The sequence below is a fragment of the Chelonus insularis genome, unplaced genomic scaffold (assembly GCF_013357705.1).
Source record: "Chelonus insularis isolate UGA/USDA-ARS -01 unplaced genomic scaffold, ASM1335770v1 contig_24_pilon, whole genome shotgun sequence".
NCBI lineage: Eukaryota > Metazoa > Arthropoda > Insecta > Hymenoptera > Braconidae > Chelonus > Chelonus insularis.
In genome coordinates this window covers 1,440,140-1,457,792 of record NW_023276446.1, presented here as the reverse complement: position 1 = coordinate 1,457,792, position 17,653 = coordinate 1,440,140, and the positions used below count along the sequence as shown (strand labels likewise).

General features: G+C 29.6%; 4 protein-coding genes and 1 long non-coding RNA gene across 7 annotated transcripts; 3 read left to right on the top strand and 2 right to left on the bottom strand.

The window, feature by feature from the left end:
* Window positions 1-581: 581 nt before the first annotated feature.
* Window positions 582-1,889, top strand: LOC118064761 (pro-resilin-like). The gene is made up of 3 exons (XM_035079611.1): window positions 582-654; window positions 1,053-1,172; window positions 1,232-1,889. The coding sequence occupies exons 1-3, from the start codon at window positions 643-645 to the stop codon at window positions 1,475-1,477; spliced, it is 378 nt and encodes a 125-aa protein (XP_034935502.1). The 5' UTR covers window positions 582-642; the 3' UTR covers window positions 1,478-1,889.
* Window positions 898-12,355, bottom strand: LOC118064762 (uncharacterized). Its single transcript, XR_004690085.1, has 3 exons — window positions 12,144-12,355; window positions 1,337-1,454; window positions 898-1,167 (listed from the first exon to the last, which is right to left on the bottom strand). It is a non-coding gene; the product is annotated as an uncharacterized lncRNA (long non-coding RNA).
* On the top strand, window positions 2,342-5,624 carry LOC118064758 (uncharacterized). The gene is made up of 6 exons (XM_035079609.1): window positions 2,342-2,435; window positions 2,728-3,321; window positions 3,398-3,657; window positions 4,597-4,665; window positions 4,821-4,910; window positions 4,995-5,624. Exons 1-6 carry the CDS (start codon window positions 2,366-2,368, stop codon window positions 5,055-5,057), a joined length of 1,146 nt encoding a protein of 381 aa, XP_034935500.1. The 5' UTR covers window positions 2,342-2,365; the 3' UTR covers window positions 5,058-5,624.
* LOC118064759 (pro-resilin-like) lies at window positions 10,041-12,987 on the top strand. Its single transcript, XM_035079610.1, has 3 exons — window positions 10,041-10,176; window positions 11,842-12,093; window positions 12,163-12,987. Exons 2-3 carry the CDS (start codon window positions 11,842-11,844, stop codon window positions 12,430-12,432), a joined length of 522 nt encoding a protein of 173 aa, XP_034935501.1. The 5' UTR covers window positions 10,041-10,176; the 3' UTR covers window positions 12,433-12,987.
* An 805-nt stretch (window positions 12,988-13,792) lies between these two features.
* LOC118064714 (proline-rich extensin-like protein EPR1) lies at window positions 13,793-16,706 on the bottom strand. Of its 3 annotated transcripts, XM_035079520.1 has the most exons (5): window positions 16,075-16,706; window positions 15,994-16,006; window positions 15,129-15,372; window positions 14,277-15,017; window positions 13,793-14,130 (listed from the first exon to the last, which is right to left on the bottom strand). In XM_035079520.1, the coding sequence occupies exons 3-5, from the start codon at window positions 15,132-15,134 to the stop codon at window positions 13,906-13,908; spliced, it is 972 nt and encodes a 323-aa protein (XP_034935411.1). In that variant the 5' UTR covers window positions 15,135-15,372; window positions 15,994-16,006; window positions 16,075-16,706; the 3' UTR covers window positions 13,793-13,905. The 3 variants fall into 3 exon arrangements, with proteins under 3 accessions (XP_034935411.1, XP_034935409.1, XP_034935412.1); XM_035079518.1 differs by lacking the exon at window positions 15,994-16,006; XM_035079521.1 differs by lacking the exons at window positions 15,994-16,006; window positions 16,075-16,706 and adding an exon at window positions 15,663-15,924.
* Window positions 16,707-17,653: the final 947 nt, after the last annotated feature.

Below are 17,653 nucleotides of genomic sequence, written 5' to 3'. Positions count from 1 at the left end.
CTACGAAATAATATTCATCAGTTATATTATGTACGGTAAATTATTACAAAATTAATTATAGAAATGAATAAATTTGTATGACAATTATTACAATTGATTATACAAATTTATTCTCCTTTTAATAATTTACTCATTAAAAACTTAAAACTTTGAACATATTATTAGCGTTAAAACATTAATTCATGTTGCAGTTGATTAAAATTTTTTTAATATATCTTTACAAAAATTACTTCAATCTTCTCATTTAATTTTCTATAATAATCAAGACTCAACAGTTATTAAAACACGTGATTTTTTATCTATCAATATTAGACACAATAGTAGTTGATAGCGAAATTAATTACAGTTTTTATTTATACAAAGAAGAACAATAGTGTGTTCATCATTCACGAATAAAACGCCAAAATTTCCTCTTTGTAGACATAAAACCAATTGCTGTGTTGTCACAAATTTGCGGTTTCGTTATTAGATTTTATTAATGGTTATACATTGAGATTGTGTCTACAGCCAGCTGCTAAATAACTATCTTTATATTTTCATTACATTGCACGAGCAACCAGGAACCGAGTATAAAGGTGACTTGCGCTGAGCTATTCGCTTATCTTAGTTTTGTGAGAACCAAAGGGCCGTGCCGAACCACTCATGATTTCAAAGGTGAGTACATTTAAAATATTCCACATATTCTACATCAAATAATTTTAATAGAAAACTGTGTTCTTATCAAAAGAATATTTGACTTTGATCTGTTGAAAACCACTCACTTTTCATATAATGTTTAAATGATTTCGTTTTAATGAAATTAATTTTTCAATATTACTGGAGGTATTGCTAATGATTTATATATTAAATTTAAAAATAATATTAATAATGAAAATTAAAAATAATTGTTATCAATTAAGATGGAAATTTTTTAATCAAACTTTCGTAGATTTGATTAATATTTTCATTAGTTCTCTTACTATTAATAAAGTATTGGAACTGTCAAATATTCAGTTGGAAACCAATAATGCTGGGTGATAAATCAAATTGATCGACATTTGTGGATGCTACAGGCACTGCTTTTCGTTATGATGTTGGTGCAGATTCAGGGTGAACCGCAAGGTCCTGCATATTTACCTCCGAGTGGCAGACCAGCTGGTGGTGGATCTGGTCATCCTGATGATTGGGCTGGGGTAAAAAGTTACTTCAATTAAATTTTTTTCACTTGTAATTTAGCATAAAATTATTTCAGGATCCAGTGAATTATGAATTTTCTTACGAAGTTCAAGACACAGGACTTGGAGTAGACTTTGGACACAGAGAAAATCGAAAAGACGAAGAAGCAAAAGGATCTTACCATGTTTTACTTCCGGACGGTCGGACACAAATTGTCGATTATGTTGCTGATGCTGGGGGTTATCGTCCAATGATCCGTTACGAAGGAACAGCAACATATCCAGCATCTGGCTCTGGAGCTGATGAGGGTTACAAATATTGATAACCTACATAATAATCCTTTCATTTCTGTAATGGTCGTGATGATTAATAATAATCGTATAATATTAAAAATCAAGAGGGATAGAAATAGAAAGAATTACAATAACGACTGATAATCATTTAACGTATCAATAATTTTTTTTTTCATCGGTACTCCATTTATTGTGTCAATATGTTCGAATAATAGACGTGCTAAAAAATGTTTGCTTTTTTGTAGATATTATACAATTAATGTCTCATTTTAGCTGTCGAGTTTTATATCTTATTATATACTTAGCTTGACAACCGCGAGAGATCGACACTTGCTGGGTCTTTCACTTTCAAATCACCTCGCTTCGTTTAACATTTGCAACAGTTTTTTGTAATTTAAAAAATAAAATTTCTCAAACAAATAAAATCATTGATAATAAATTTTTAAAATATACATTATTATATTTATTTTTGTTAAAACAAATTTAATTTTAATTGTTTTTGTTATAAATTGAAATAAATATATTATTGGTTGCTTTTATCAAAGGTAATTTAAAATACAAAGTAATATGATAAATGTAATGAAATAAAATTTCATTGTATGACAACATATTATCATTATTATTATTATGAATTGTACACAAATAAAATACTCATATAATGACCGAAATGGAAACTTTGCAATTAAAATTCTTTATAAACGATTATCGACCACAATTAACTTCAACATAACCCGCAAGGCTTTCGTGATCAGTGCAAGATCCATTAAAGCTACTGTTGACATTTCCCTACTGTGTATATTTGAATTATTAATTTGTATCACCAGAGAGAATCAAATGCGCGACAGACGTATTCTACATTCTAGCAAAATTAGTAACGACTGAAACATTCACCAAGTCACTTGGAACATCATAGTACCATGACTTCTCATAAACCACGACAATCAAACAAAGAAAATTTTCCAGTTACTTGTTTGTCTACAATATTCGGTAGAATAAATTTATAAATACCAATTATAAAAACTTCAAGTGTTTAATAGTAAAACACTTAAAATTTCTAATAGCCGAACACCAAAATGTTTACAATGTTAAATGCAAAATACAAACTAGCATTTTAGTAAACGAGAAGAAGCGTTTAAAATTCGTCTACAAAATTTCCATAGTTTGTTAATGGCATTTAACAATGTAAACACTTTAAGTATTTGATTATTAGACAGTTGGATTTGCAGTGGATAAATAAAAAAAAAATTTTATTAATGAATATTTATTTGTTCTCTTTTAGGAATAAGACCTGCTAGATTATGTAAAACATTATGGATTGGTTATATCTACATGTTAATTGTTATAATATTGTATTATGTACTGTTTTACTCTACAATGGATTATGCAAAGGAACTTTATAATATTATGGAATGTGTTTCATTTACCGCAATTAGAGTGCGAAAAATAAGTACTATTTTTAATATATTCTTTTTGCCTCTGATGATAATTTCAAGTGCAATAAACTTCAATAAAGTCAGAAATTCACGTTTGGATTTAAATGAACTCGATCAAAAACTTCAACTATTCAATTCAAATATATATTGTGCAAAATCCATGTGGAAAAATAGCCTTTATGTATGTGGAATTTTGTTATTCACAAATATAATGGGATTGGCAGAATATTATAATTTAAAAAATGCAAACAGTAATTATATGTATAATTTGATGTGGCTTTCGAATATATTCCCTCAAATTGTCAATAGTGTTGCAATATCAGGATTTGTGGTGATCGTTGCTGATGTTACCAGACGATATCAGCTGATGAATGAAATTATTTTAGATCTAAGAGTAATAAAAAAAGAAGTTTCTGCTCTTTCACAAGACGTCAACAATGGTATTATTAGTTGATTTAATTAAAATTTATTTTTTATTATATCTTATAATTTATTTTTTATTTTCTCTTAATACAGTATTTCAGTTCAAACTTCTCAAACAATGCTACGTAATATTTAGCAATATTATTATAAAAATAAATGAAGCTTATGGATTTATTATATTACTGACAATAATAATATGTTGCTTTGGTATGTGTGCTCATCTTCTTGTTGTTGTTCAAACTTTTGGAGATAAGTCGTATCTAGTTGACTTCACTATCGATCTACTTTGGACATTTTTTTATTTCGGAAAGTTGGCATATATAGTCAATATTTGCCATCATTTTCAACTTGAGGTGAGTTTTAAATAAATAAACATACATATAACGTGACGGCAATAAAATATATATTTGATTTGATACTGAATTAATTAATTATTCAAAATTATTGGCAAACATTAAGTAATCTAAAAGTTCAATATTTCATGTTTCACACTAACATATTTTCTATTTAATATTTCATTGTTGAAATAAAATGTAAAAAAATTGTTACAACGTAAATAATACTTTATATCAACTATCTCCGTTATTTTGTAATCGATATTTACAAACATATAAATTTGTCGTGAAAATTTAATAATATTTTATCGCGAACACACTTTATGCGTGTTATTGTAACGCGGTTGTGAAATCTTGGGATTTGTAGGTTTTTTTTTCATGTACCTAAATTTGTCTTATCATCAACATAATTTTTTTTTTTAACATCTTGAGCAACAAAGTTTTAATATGTAAAAAAAAGTCTAAGATTTTTTAATTGATTTGAAAAAAAAAAAAAAAAATTGAATCGTTTAAAAGAATAAATAAAATGATAATAACAATAATGATAATATTGAAATGACGTTAAAATAATATTATTTGTCATGCGGGAGTAATTCGTGCGATGTTGATTCAAAAATGAAATAAATGAAAATGAAATGAATTAATTGAGTTAATTGATCTGAAATATAGTTGAATGTAAAATCCATTTAATCGTGGGCGAATTCATGATGATTTAAAAGGACATAGAATACGAATGTGTGTTCTCTCTTCCTTTTTCTCTTTTATTCTCTTTCTCGAAAAATCTATTCATCCGCCTAGGCGGTATAATATATAAAAATAAAAGCAATAGAGAGCACGCGATAGTATGGTGGTTGTATTATAAGACGCGACAAAGCTTTGACTCTTTTGTCGCACTGAAACTTGGGCAATTACACGACATTCACTTTGTCAACTATAAAATGAACGTGTCTGTAACAGGGAAAGCGTGCCAGCAAAATACTACACGAATACAAAGTGGACTCCGATAATCATTTGCTTAAGCAAGAGGTTAGTGCATCGCCATATTACATATATATGTATTATTATTAAGTACCATTGTTTCCTACCATCCTCATTTATCACCAATCATCATTTTTATTCTTTTTTTATTCTTCATGACATTCCTAATATTTTTCACTCTCTATAAATCTTTCACATTCCAGTCTGAGTCATTTGCACACCAAGTCCGAAATGTTGATGTTCAAATCACCGCTTGCAATTTCTTCAATATCGACTATCCACTACTGTGTAAGGTAAGATGATGGAATAAGACTCATCCTGTAACCTTGAGATTATTTTCAATCTTTCCCATTGAATCATGTTGTGTTACATTTCAGGTTGTCCTCGGTATGACGGCCTACGTCTTCTTCCTGTCGCAATTCACTCGTAGAACTCAATAAGATAAACACCAACGCTATCTTATAGTGTAGGTGAACAAAAGTCATCAAGAGTTATAGCAATCAATCCAACTGGATCATCAAGAATGCCATTGTTCAATAAATAAATTTTCAACATTTTAATTATGTAATTTCCAGTATGACCCGAATTATTTGCACGACAGTAGGACATTTGAGAAATTCAACTGATGAGTATTGTTGCCATTAAAATTATTTTTATCCTTCCTTATGTACACATTTAAGAATAATGTGTTTATTGCACGCGAGAACCTTTTAATTTCTCACTACCCACCAAATAATTTACCAAAAAAACCGGTCCGACGTGATATGTAAGTGACTTGAGCAATTTTTTTTCATGACAATGGGGAAAGGATTTTTTAGACGAAAAATATATATCGGTGCACAAAAATTCACAGTCAACAAGCGACAGCGGCGAGCCATCAAAAGACTCTACTTCTTTAACGAGTTCTCCTCACAAGATAAGAGATCTTAAACTAATAGCTCACTCTTTGCGTAATGGATACTCTCGTTTTCAACTTTTTCCCTTTACCACAAACATTAACAAATGAATATGCACTCTAAAGTTACTACTCGTATACTTTTTTATAAATGAACATTACTGTTATGTAAAAATTAAATAATTATCTATTACTTATCAATTGTTCATTCGTTTCAATAAAAACTCGAGTTTTATTCTCTTTGAAAATTTTCAATAGATATAAATTTATTACTTTTAAATGTAAAACTTGTCATTAAAATTATGATGTTAACAAAAACTATTATAAAATATAAATTTAATTTAATATTGTAATTATGGGTATATCAAATTAGATACAGTTTGAAACTTTATCTTGATAAAATCAGAGTAAAAAAAGTTCAATTATTTATATAGTTCTAGATAATTGACAATTCTATGGTTATTTGCATGTTGGTATTCCTAGCAATGCAATCTTTACAAATTACATTTTCCTTTTTTTTATTAGATAATATTTCTACATAAATAAATTTACATCAATATATCACAATTTTTTCATCAAAAATTTACTATCCACATAAATTATATAATCACTTAATAAACAAAAAATTCTAAACACATAAAGTGTTTTGAAATGGCGTCATCCATTTAATTAGCATTGTAATCCCTTTTTAAACACCTTCAAGGGTATTAAAAATGACTTCAACGTTAATCAAATACATGAGGCCACTTTAAAACACTTTAAGTGCATCAAAATAAAACACTTTCAAATTCGAGATTCGCCGTGTAAAAATAATATAACGGGGAGGACGAAAAAAATGTAACGATAAATGGAAAAAAAAAAAAAATAAAATGAATACTCTCATTAAAGTATAGTACGACACACATTAATCGATCCCACGGTAAACCTTTCATCTCTATAATACATATCACAGTCTTTTGTGCATCTCTTCCATCAAGAAGCGCGTTGAATTATGCAATCAAGAACATAGGGGAACGGCTCCTCTGAGGCTCGAACGAGCAGCCAAGTAAGTGCGGATGCAAAAAAAGCACGATTATGTAATAAGAGCTGTTTGAGGGAGTATATGAGTGTTTTAAATCCAACATCGTAATATGCGCCCTTCTGAACACATTATTCTTTATTATCTTTGTGTGCATTCACCTTTACTTATTCAAGTTTTTACTACTCGAATATTTTACGATGCCCGACTTTCTGAACTCAATCGAATTTTTTTATCATCATTAATGGAAAATCGTTTTATTGAATAAGAACTAATCGAAGTTAGGAGTAATAGAAGTATTGAAAAGTATTAGCTCATTAAGTTGATGTCAGAGAATGAACTCTATTTAAGCTGATAGAAACGAGGTTATAAAAGGTACTTAACATGAATATTTCTTTAATCCGTAATTAAAATTAATAGTTGAATAAGATCATGTTGGATTAACTAATATTAATAACTTTCAAACACACTATAGTACCATAAACTTCAAATTGAATGCACAGTGAAAGAAAAAAAAAACTTTTAAACTTTTGTATCCAAGTCATTTATTCTGCATTATTAAGAATAATATTTTCTTAATGTTTTCCTCAGGAAATTAATACTTTTTTTCCCTTCTATTTTATTATGATGATGAAAAAAGTATTTTATTATTTTATTAACATTGTATTGATCAGACAAAACATTATAAATGTTCTGGATTAAATAATAAATTCATGCGATGAAAAAAAAATGCCCCTATACAAAACAATGTTAATTTCATCGATAAAAGGAATTGGAATTATTTGCAATAAAAGATTTTATTAAAGTTAAAGAGATATATTTTGATATTTGATTCAAGATTATGATAATACAAGTGATATTAGATTTATTCTTCCATTCTGAGACACCATGGATCTTAAAAAAAATGATCAATTAAACATTAGAATAAACCAATACTTAGTTAATTTTATTTAAAACAATCAAGCACAATGTTTAAACGTAACAATATTATTGACACAACATATTAAATTAATTTTTGATTTTTTTTTTCGAGTAAAATTTAACTATTAAAAATATTGTTTTACTTTTTTATTTTTATCATATTTTATTCGAAATAATTTAGCAGAATGGAAATGGATTTTTCCAATGGATTATTTTTTTATTATTGTAATGAACAGAATCAGAATTTGATCCATAAAAATGTTACCATGTTAATATTCAAAAACACTTCATTGCGACTATTCATGATTTTGATTTTATCAATTAAAAAGAATATTATATGCTCACGATAAATTTTTTTCTCAATATATTTGAATGTTATAAAATTAAAAAAAAAATACATAAACGCCATTGAATAAAATATCTGATTAAAAATAATGGCAAATAAAAATCGAATAATAAAGTTACTGAAAGATAAACCCGAGATCTTTTTCGCTATCTAAAATTTCTAAACATTGGTACAAATTGATTAAATTGTTGATTGGATATGTGGCCAGTAGGGTGAAAACTATAAAACATATTGCAATCGGCGAGACTCTGATTTATGAGAATCGTGCCAAATGTTATGTGTGCAACTCATCGTCACGCACTGCGCGGTTCACTTGATATGCCACAAAAACCCACGTTCCATAGACTACCACTGTTATATTCTCGCGATTCATGGGCCACAACATATTAAGCTTGTCCCTGTATTCCTATGAATTCATAACGATTTATATGCCGCTACTCAACCCCCAACTCGAATTATTCATTCCTCTTTGTAACTAGTCGACGCTACATATAACAACCTCCATCTCTCACCAATATTAACCCTTTATTCATACAACCCTAGTATTCTTATCAATTATCCTCTCTTCTATTTTTTATACTCACTCAATCGTTTTAACTCTACTTTTTCCCTTTATCTCTAACATTCGATGAAATAAAAAAAATCATAAACTATTTTATAGAGGGTTGTTTTAAAAATTTTATTTATTTAAATTCAATCAATTCAAAAAGAAAAAAAAATTATTCCTCTTTATCATAACACTAGTGTAATTGTCTTCATTAAGTTATTGGTGCAATTATAAATGTGAATGATAAAACACATTTTGATATGCTTTCGATTAAATGTAGTACAAGGTTATATCAAAATCATCTCTAGTTTTATTAAATTTTTTATTCTAATCATTGCCATCCATTTAACATTTGGTGGAACAATCGAACATTTGTTGATCTGTTATGAATGATTAGAAAGCAAAAATAATGTTGAAACTATAAACTTAGTCATTTTACCATCAAAAATGTTTAATATTTATTCATATTACTTTTATATTTTTTTCATCCTTTTCGTATCCTTTCACTACGATAATTATATTCTATAGAATCCAACAGTGCGTATGACATCTTCATACACATGTACCTACGCATATAGATTGTAAGATTTAGAGCTACATTAATGTACCTTTATTCGTATTAATTTCCGAGCCATGTGCATATTTTTAAATATATGCAACTAAAGTTATTATTTTTTTTCTCTTTCGTCCTAAATGAAATCATAAATATTTATCTTGAATTACAGGGAGCATTAAAATTATTCTATCTAAATCAGTACAGTTACTTTTGTCCAAGATATTTTTTAATGTCATTCTTATAAACACAAAGCTAATTGTAAAACTTGATATTAACTTGAAATAATAAAATAAAGTGATGTACAGTTGGATAAAAAAATAATCTACTGTAAATTAAAATTATTAATTGAAATTGTTTTTTAGTAAGTAAAAGTATAAACACGGCAAATCATAGTGTTTTATTTCACTACACTTAAAGTGTTTTAAAATGACGTCATCTATTTGATTAGCATTAAAATTAACTATAATGTTAATCAAATGGATGATGTCATTTTAAAAAACTTTAAATACAGTGAAATAAAACACTTTTGATTTGAGATTTGCAGTAAGCAAAAAATGATAAGCTCGACAAAATATAATCATAAATTTATTGTTAGAATTAATGGCTTTGAATTAAAGCTAAATTTCACTCTAATTTAAATACTAAAATTGACTAAATAATTTTCTGATTTTTGAAAATGGAGCTAAACTAAACTAAAGGATAAAAGCCAACTAATAAATAGACGTTGGAGGGAAAATTACGATACACCCTCGATAAACTGACACGCTAATTTATTACTCAGTAACTCGTAACTCGCATTTATACTTTTCGATTGGTTGTTGTTTGGGGCCACTGGGTTACTCGAGATCGATTAGCGTAAAGTCGGTGTCTCAATTTCGATGGGTAAGAATTGCGTGATTAGAAAAAGTAAAGCATCGAGATGATGATCAAAGGTAATGTAATGAAGTTGGTGGGGATGAATGCGTATGTATAACGAGAATCATCCCCAAAAGATATGCGGTCCTCTTGTGTAAGAAAATCAGTGGCGCAATGGCCTTGCTCGTGATGTTACATATTGGAGAATGGAGGATGATCCTCGGGGGATCTCGCGAAAGTATAAAACCCGTCTAAAGAAGATGCTTCCTCACACTCAACACCATAGTCATCTCGCCATAAGCCACGCAGCAATATACTGCACGTCAACGAGTTGGCTAATCGTGTGTATCATCCGTGTACGAATTATTCTATTGATTATTCAATTATCGTGCCGTCACCACATATATCTATTTACCTAAAGGTAAGTTAATTATTTTATTTATTTCTTTCCCATCATATAATCATATATTTATTTGTCTTTTTTATTATTTAACATTACATGTGCATACTTTGGCAAAGGGTAGAATGATGTTGGGTGATTAATTGGCTAAGATAAACGGCTGTTTTATAACTAAATCTGTCAGAGGGAAAACATTTTCAATAGACATTTAAATTTGTAGAATTTAATCTGATTAGAAAGATGTGATTTTCATGACACATATTACGAAACGAAAACCGCAAAGACACGTATGGATATTCATAATTCATATTCAGGAGGCAGATAGAATGTAAGGAAGAGTAAGTATAAGCCTTGCGGCCGTTCTCAAGATCGAGAAGTACCTTGAAGATGCGTGATCGCATTACGCAAAACAACTCTATTGCGTTACAACAGATCTATCTTGAGCGCATCTTTTATAGTATTACGATCCTTACACTAGTATAATGTAACATTCTTTCGTACCGCTATACATTTTCTTTTTTTTTTTTTTGGTGAAATTATTTTTGCCAAAGTCATGTAATATTATTTTACAAATATTCTCTGAATTATTTAAATTTTCATGAATTATAATATAGTGAATATTAACTTGGAAATTAAATGAAAACTAACAATAATAATTAAATAATATAATTAATATTATTATGATAAATATTAACGTAATAACGCATTTAAATTCATCATAATCTTGAACCAAATATCAACATATATTTCATTAAATTCAATTAAATATTTTATTGAAAATATTTTATAATTTTTTTTGACTAATTAAAAATTGATATTAAAACTATCTATGACAAATTATTTTTTATCGAAGCTAGTGAAGTCTCAGTTGAGATTTATTCAAGTATACATAGAATATGTTTATTCTCCAAGAATAAATTCCATTGTTTTCATTTAATTCATCTATTTACATTTTGCTCAAAAACTAGACTTTTATATGACCGTGAAGCAGTATAAATTGACTACATATCCTGAAACGTCCAATAAAAAAGCCAAATTTATTTAATATTATTTCATAAAGTATTTAATATTCCATAAATTATAATAAAGTAAAATTTAACTTGAAAAATGAGTAATAATTAAGCATAATAAATAATGAGAACATAAAGATGTAAAGTAAAAGCATATACTGAAACATTAATAACACTTATAAATATTTGAGATTATTTTTAATAATTAAAAAATGTTCATGTTTGTGTAATAAAGTTATTATTGTACGGGGAAGTAGAATAATGTGCATAAATAATGCAAAAGATTTAGTAGTTTCTTCACGCCCAGGGGCGCATTATGCACGTACGACTTAGTGAGAAAGTTAATTATTATCAGGCCTCAGTATTAGACAGTGAAGGCGGTAGACCGTATAAAATCCTTACTCTTCCGTAACCTAATTCTAAGTATCTATACAGCAGATAGAATCATCCTGCTTAGGTGGATAGATGGATGCTGCTATAAACGTTAAGCCGCTTTGTCATAAACCTCTAATAACCAATTTTCATGTTCTTTATATACGTGACTGCACAAACTACGTTGCACAAAATATACCAAGCCATTAATCAGTATTCCAATTTACTGAGTGCCAAAATGTATCAAATGTGCTAATCAATAATGTGTAAATCGTAATATAAAAATATTTAACTATTACGACAGATGTTGGGAGTAACCGCGCTAACTCTACTACTGGCAACCGCAGTCTCGGCCAGACCGGAACCTCCTGTTGGGCAGTATCTACCGCCTGATCAGCAGTACGGTCCACCACGGAGAAACGGCTTCGGTGTTGGAGGGCAATCAAGTCAAAATGGTCCGGGTGGTACATTTGGAAATAATCAATATCTCCCGCCAAATCAGCAATATGGTGCACCAGGGGGTGCTTTCGGTGGATACAATGATGGATATAATGAGGTAAATGACTATTTATTATAATTATAACCTATATCACTTCTATTACTTACTATTTTTGATGGATTTTAGACTCCTGCCAAGTACGAATTTGAGTACATGGTGAATGACATTGAAAGTGAAAATGACTTTGGACATAAAGAAAGTCGTGATGGCGATGTGGCACGTGGTGTTTACTACGTTCTTTTACCAGATGGTCGACGTCAAACAGTTGAATATGTCGCGGACCAAAATGGTTTTCGACCAATCATCACTTATATGCAAGAAGGAACTGGTATTGGGAACGGTTACCGAAACGATGGTACCGGCTACCCAAGTGGAAACAATGGTTATCGTTATTAGTTTCGTAGACAGACTCAAGATGCCAACCTATTGTTATGTCGGTCGACAAACGCGTTTCAATCCACTACTCGTATTTCTTTTCAAAATATTTGTTTAATCTTACTTGGCCAATGACTTTTTGCTAATTATAATTTATAATTTCATTGTATTACATCGTTTCTTTTCAATGCTAAACTGTTTTTACAAAAAATAGAACCGTTTAAATTAAGGTTCTACTCCGATTCTCTACATATAAAGATCTCTGATAACTTCAAACTAACTCGACATTAGCATATTCCAATCAGCTCGATTGAAACTTTGCGGAATTATCAATCCACTTTACATATTATCGTAAAAAAATATATTTATATTGAACGTAATTAATTTGTGGTTGGCTGTAGTAATTCATTATAGTGAAATACTCAAAGTATTTTACATATATGTATCCTTGTAAAATAATAGCTCAATAGTTCTTCCTGAATAACTACAGAATATTTCATAATGGATTATTATTATTTGTTACTCCAATACACTCATCTATTGTATCAATTTTATGTATCATAAATTTTTTGATTAAATAATAAATGTATATAACCTACTTTACTTAAGATTTGTTATTTTATCATTTCAAAATAAAAATAATTAAAATAATATCAATTAACATAAGTTCAAAAAAATTATTGTTTATTAGATTAAATTACACAACTTTTAACTCTTATTCATTCTTCATGCACATATTCAACGATGAAAATGTTGCTTATGCACTCATAGTCTACTCTCTTATAAGCAGATATGCTCAGTTAAGCTATTATCTAAATATACAAAGTCAGGTATTTTATTTCATCATCCGTGAAATGTAAATGCATTATTTACAAGTATCTGAAAATGATTTGTATTATGTGAATACAATGTACTCTTGCTACAAACTTGGATAAACTCAATTTTACATAATATGAATTTTATGCACAAATTTGTAAGTTGCAAAACTTGACTTGACTTTTTGTCATGATCTTGAATGATCTGCTAAGCTAAATGGAATAATAGGTCTTAGGATATTGAAAGGGGTAAGTAAAGAGAGAGAGAGAGAGAGAGGAGAAAGCTCAGCCTACATTAAATAACGTATCTATCTTCAATCCTTGTTCGTTGTCTGTCCCCGCAGTTACAAATTTTAATACTGGTGAACTAATTTCACTCAGTGTCTTCCTCTTACGGTAATACGTAATATTATGATTTATGATCATAAGTTCAGTTGAATACAATAGTATTTCTCTACTGCCAAGTTTATTAATTATTACCACTGTGACTCACTGAGTGAAAGACAAAATGCAAAAAAAAGTCTTCTATTTCATAAATATAAATATATGTTTATTAGTATTGCGGTACAAAATTAATATTACTTATTTTTAAAAAAATTATCTCTAATAAATGCCAATGTTATCACCTATTATTAATTTATTATTACTGTCAATTAAATATGGCATGAATTTAAAACTACTAATACTGGTATCCAAGTTGTCCAGAAAGTGATCCTTCATAAGTAATTGTGGGTTTATAGCCATTACGATTAGCTACATAACGAACTATTTGCTTGCGACCATCAGGTAATAGCACTGTATATATTCCTTCAGTATTATCACCGCTTCTACTTTCTTTGTGGCTGTAATCGTTTCCCAAATCATCATTGATACGATACTCAAAATCGTATTTGGCAATGTTTGACTAAAAAATAATAATTATTTATTTATTTATCAACTTTATTAGAAAAAAAAAGGTCATAAATTGATTCATTCTTAAAGTAAAAGACCAAGGTCCAAAGAAGCTCCCTTTGTCCGTAGGGGATAATGTTAATAAAACCTATCACTTACTTGTTCACTGTTGTATCCAGTAAAGCTTTCAGGATAACCGCTAGAAGGATAATAGTGTCCAGCTGGCTGATTCAAGCTTGGATGGTTAGAGTGGCCAGTGTAACGATTCTGTGACAAGGATGAAAATCCAGACAATGAGCTCGAGAACTTGTTAGGCGTCAAATAGGTATTTGAGGGTGATACAACCGGGGTAGAAGGTTGATCGATTTCTCTAGGATATTGATTCTGCTTAGACGGAAGATAGCTTGAGCTTGGAATAGCCTGAGTAAATGTGTCGGGTCGTTGACTGGGTGGCAAATATTGCGACGAAATAGCATTTCTGTCAGGACTATGATGAAGTGTATTGACTGGTAGAGGACTTGGAGATGAAGTATGATCGGGTGATGAATTTTGTCCTACTCTAGTACGATGATGATGATGAAGCATACGTGGTAGAGGACGTAAAGAGGGTGGTACTTGCTGACTCGGTAAGTATTGCATGGGCGGCATAGCCACAACAGAACTGTGCGGAGTAGATGGACGGTGGTTGCTCGGTAAGTAGAGAGAATTTGGTATTACATTTTGGGATGAGCTCTGGTAACTTGCTGGAAGATAATAGGATTCTGGTGTTAGCGTTGGAGATAAACTATTCTGACTGGGTGGTAGGTAACGATCAGATTGGCTGTCAGAACCAGGTGGAGTATAACCTACTGGTTCTAAACTTGCTAAACTCACTGAGAAGACCGAAAAAATAATGACAATCTGAAAAGCAGTAAATACAAACTGATTATTTAAAGTGATTTAAACATTTTAAAAACAAGTTTTATAAATGTATTTAAATGAAGATGGTGTATAAAGATAAAATCGTTTTACCTTCATGTTTCTTCTAGGAGGGTACAAGTTGATTTGATTTAGCGAGGGGAAACTCTGCTTTTATATTGTACCGAGTTCTTTCGGATATTCGTGGTAGTCTTTGCATATAGCGCAAAAGTGAATGTTTCGTTGTCTGGTCATCCTTCCGAGCCTGCGTACTTGAAGCGTTATTCATCTTCCGCAGATGAGAGACGATGAGTGATGACCGCGACGTTAGCATTAGCCCAGGTTTCGTAACCCTCAACTGTAACATCGAGAGCAAGGCCAAAGTGGTGCGTAATACTTCACATGAGAATATAGATTGTCTACGTAAATATTATTTCTTTGCCCTATCGATCTCATCCTTGATTTTATAATTTCATCTCAAGGTTTCTCGCTAGTCATTCAGAACAAACTCCCTTACAGTCATGTCTCTATACAACATAATATTATTTAATAACCATTATATTAGAGAATTGTAGCCAACTGACTGTGCATTCTTTTTGATAAACACGTGGCACATTTTGATGAATGCTAAAGGAAATCTCACAATACCTTGTAGGAATGCCTTTGTGGTTGGTAAACTATAACAATCAAACATCTCTATCTCTGTTTATCTCTTTCTGATTATTCTCTAAAACTCTGTACATATGGTGAATAAAGTTGAGATGACCGGATCAAACATTCGTCTGAATCTCCATCGTACACAACCATTCCTAAATGGTAAATACAACTGTTTGAAGTGTAGTTCGCTATTTGAATCTCACAAATTTGCTTTACGAGCTTCCATTTGTTAACAATTAATATATTAAGGGCTTTTAGTAGCAGAGGAGATGGTAGTGTTAGAATTTTAATTAATGTAATTGAATAATAAATAATGTTGTACCATTCAGCCGGGTCTAGATAAGAAATGGTGAGAGGTTATTTATTTAATTAGGTATCTTTAAAAAATAAATATTACACTTACAGAAGCACTTTTTCCAGGTGTGGACGATAAATATGTATGGACTGTTGTTAAGAATATTAGCATACGCCCACGTAAAGTTGATTCACCTAATATTCTCATTAGCATAGATACGTAGGTCAAGATTGCATTTACCCTTCATATCCACGCTAACTCACATCCTCTTGTGGATCGTATTTCGCTAGCGTGACCTCGTGTCTCGCGAATAGCCTCGCGTTTTCGGCCTGGCACAGATTATGAATTGATAGTGATGTCGAAATTCTAACGAGTCTTTACGTACCAGGTCAAATGTTATCGACCGATGGTCTTTTTTAATTTTAATTAAACACTCAAGTACACATAAACAAAAAAATCATATCCACATGTTATAAACACGGTGATGATGTATTTATTGGAGTCACAACCGTTGTTACATTTATATTGTTTATATATGAATTCGAAAAAGTTTAACTGTTGCGCAAGTTTCAATTAGGGATCAATTAATGTCATGAAGATCCAAAAATAGCAACTATGTTGACAGCGGATCTTTCATCTCAAGTTTTCGGTAAACGAATTCGATCGTTGCAAACTTGAAAGTTTGCTTTTCAATTTATCGACTTTATTCGTCGGAAACGAGCGATTAAAACTTTTTCCGACTTGTCTGTTGAATAGATTGTTAAATTCTGACTCTAAAAACTATGTTCATGAATACAAAAGAATGTAATTTGGCATTCAGGAAACTACGAGGAACAAAAAAAAACAAATAAAAAAAGTTGATTCTATTTCCTCACATTCACAAATTATTCAACTTAATAATAAAAGCAATAAAAAAAATATTGCCCTGTAATTTCAAAACAGATGTGGATTAGTACTTTGAGTAAAAATATCATTTCACTAAAAAGTTGCTGTTTAATTAAAACTCAGAAGGAAATAAATTTTAGTGTAATCATTTTTCATTTGCATTTACATATATCTACATATTTAAATACCTCATATCTGATAAAATTTATAATTGAAAGGTTGAATTATTTTAAGGTTAATAAACATTCTACTAAATAATTGTCATAGATTGATAATTATGTCAGGTTAATTTTATTTGCAAAAATATTCCATTGCTATTTAGCAATACATAAAGGTATGTATGATTTATGATGAAAATTTATTTTCCATTTATAAAATAAAAAACAAAAAAAATATTTAATGTATTTAAAATTCAATCATATAATACTTTTGATTTATTCTTTATTTAAACTGTAAATTATTAACATTAATAAATTTTTATATTCATGTGTTTCAGTGAATTTAAAGTTCTACTGTATTTTTTATGACCATAAGTTCATTTATCAATGATAAAATACTTTCTATGATCCTTATAATTTCACTCAAATTACTCATTCAATAATAATGGAGCATTTGACCACTCTGATGGTGTAGAGATGTTCAAAAAATTCAATGTAGTGAAAGAATGCAGTTACTAAATGAAGTAGAAGAGAAACCAAATAAATTTTTTCACAAGCAGATAAACTAATGAGAGATGCAATTATACAACTATAACAGCAATAGATGGGAAATAATTTTAATGAGGATTTAAATTTAACATTTC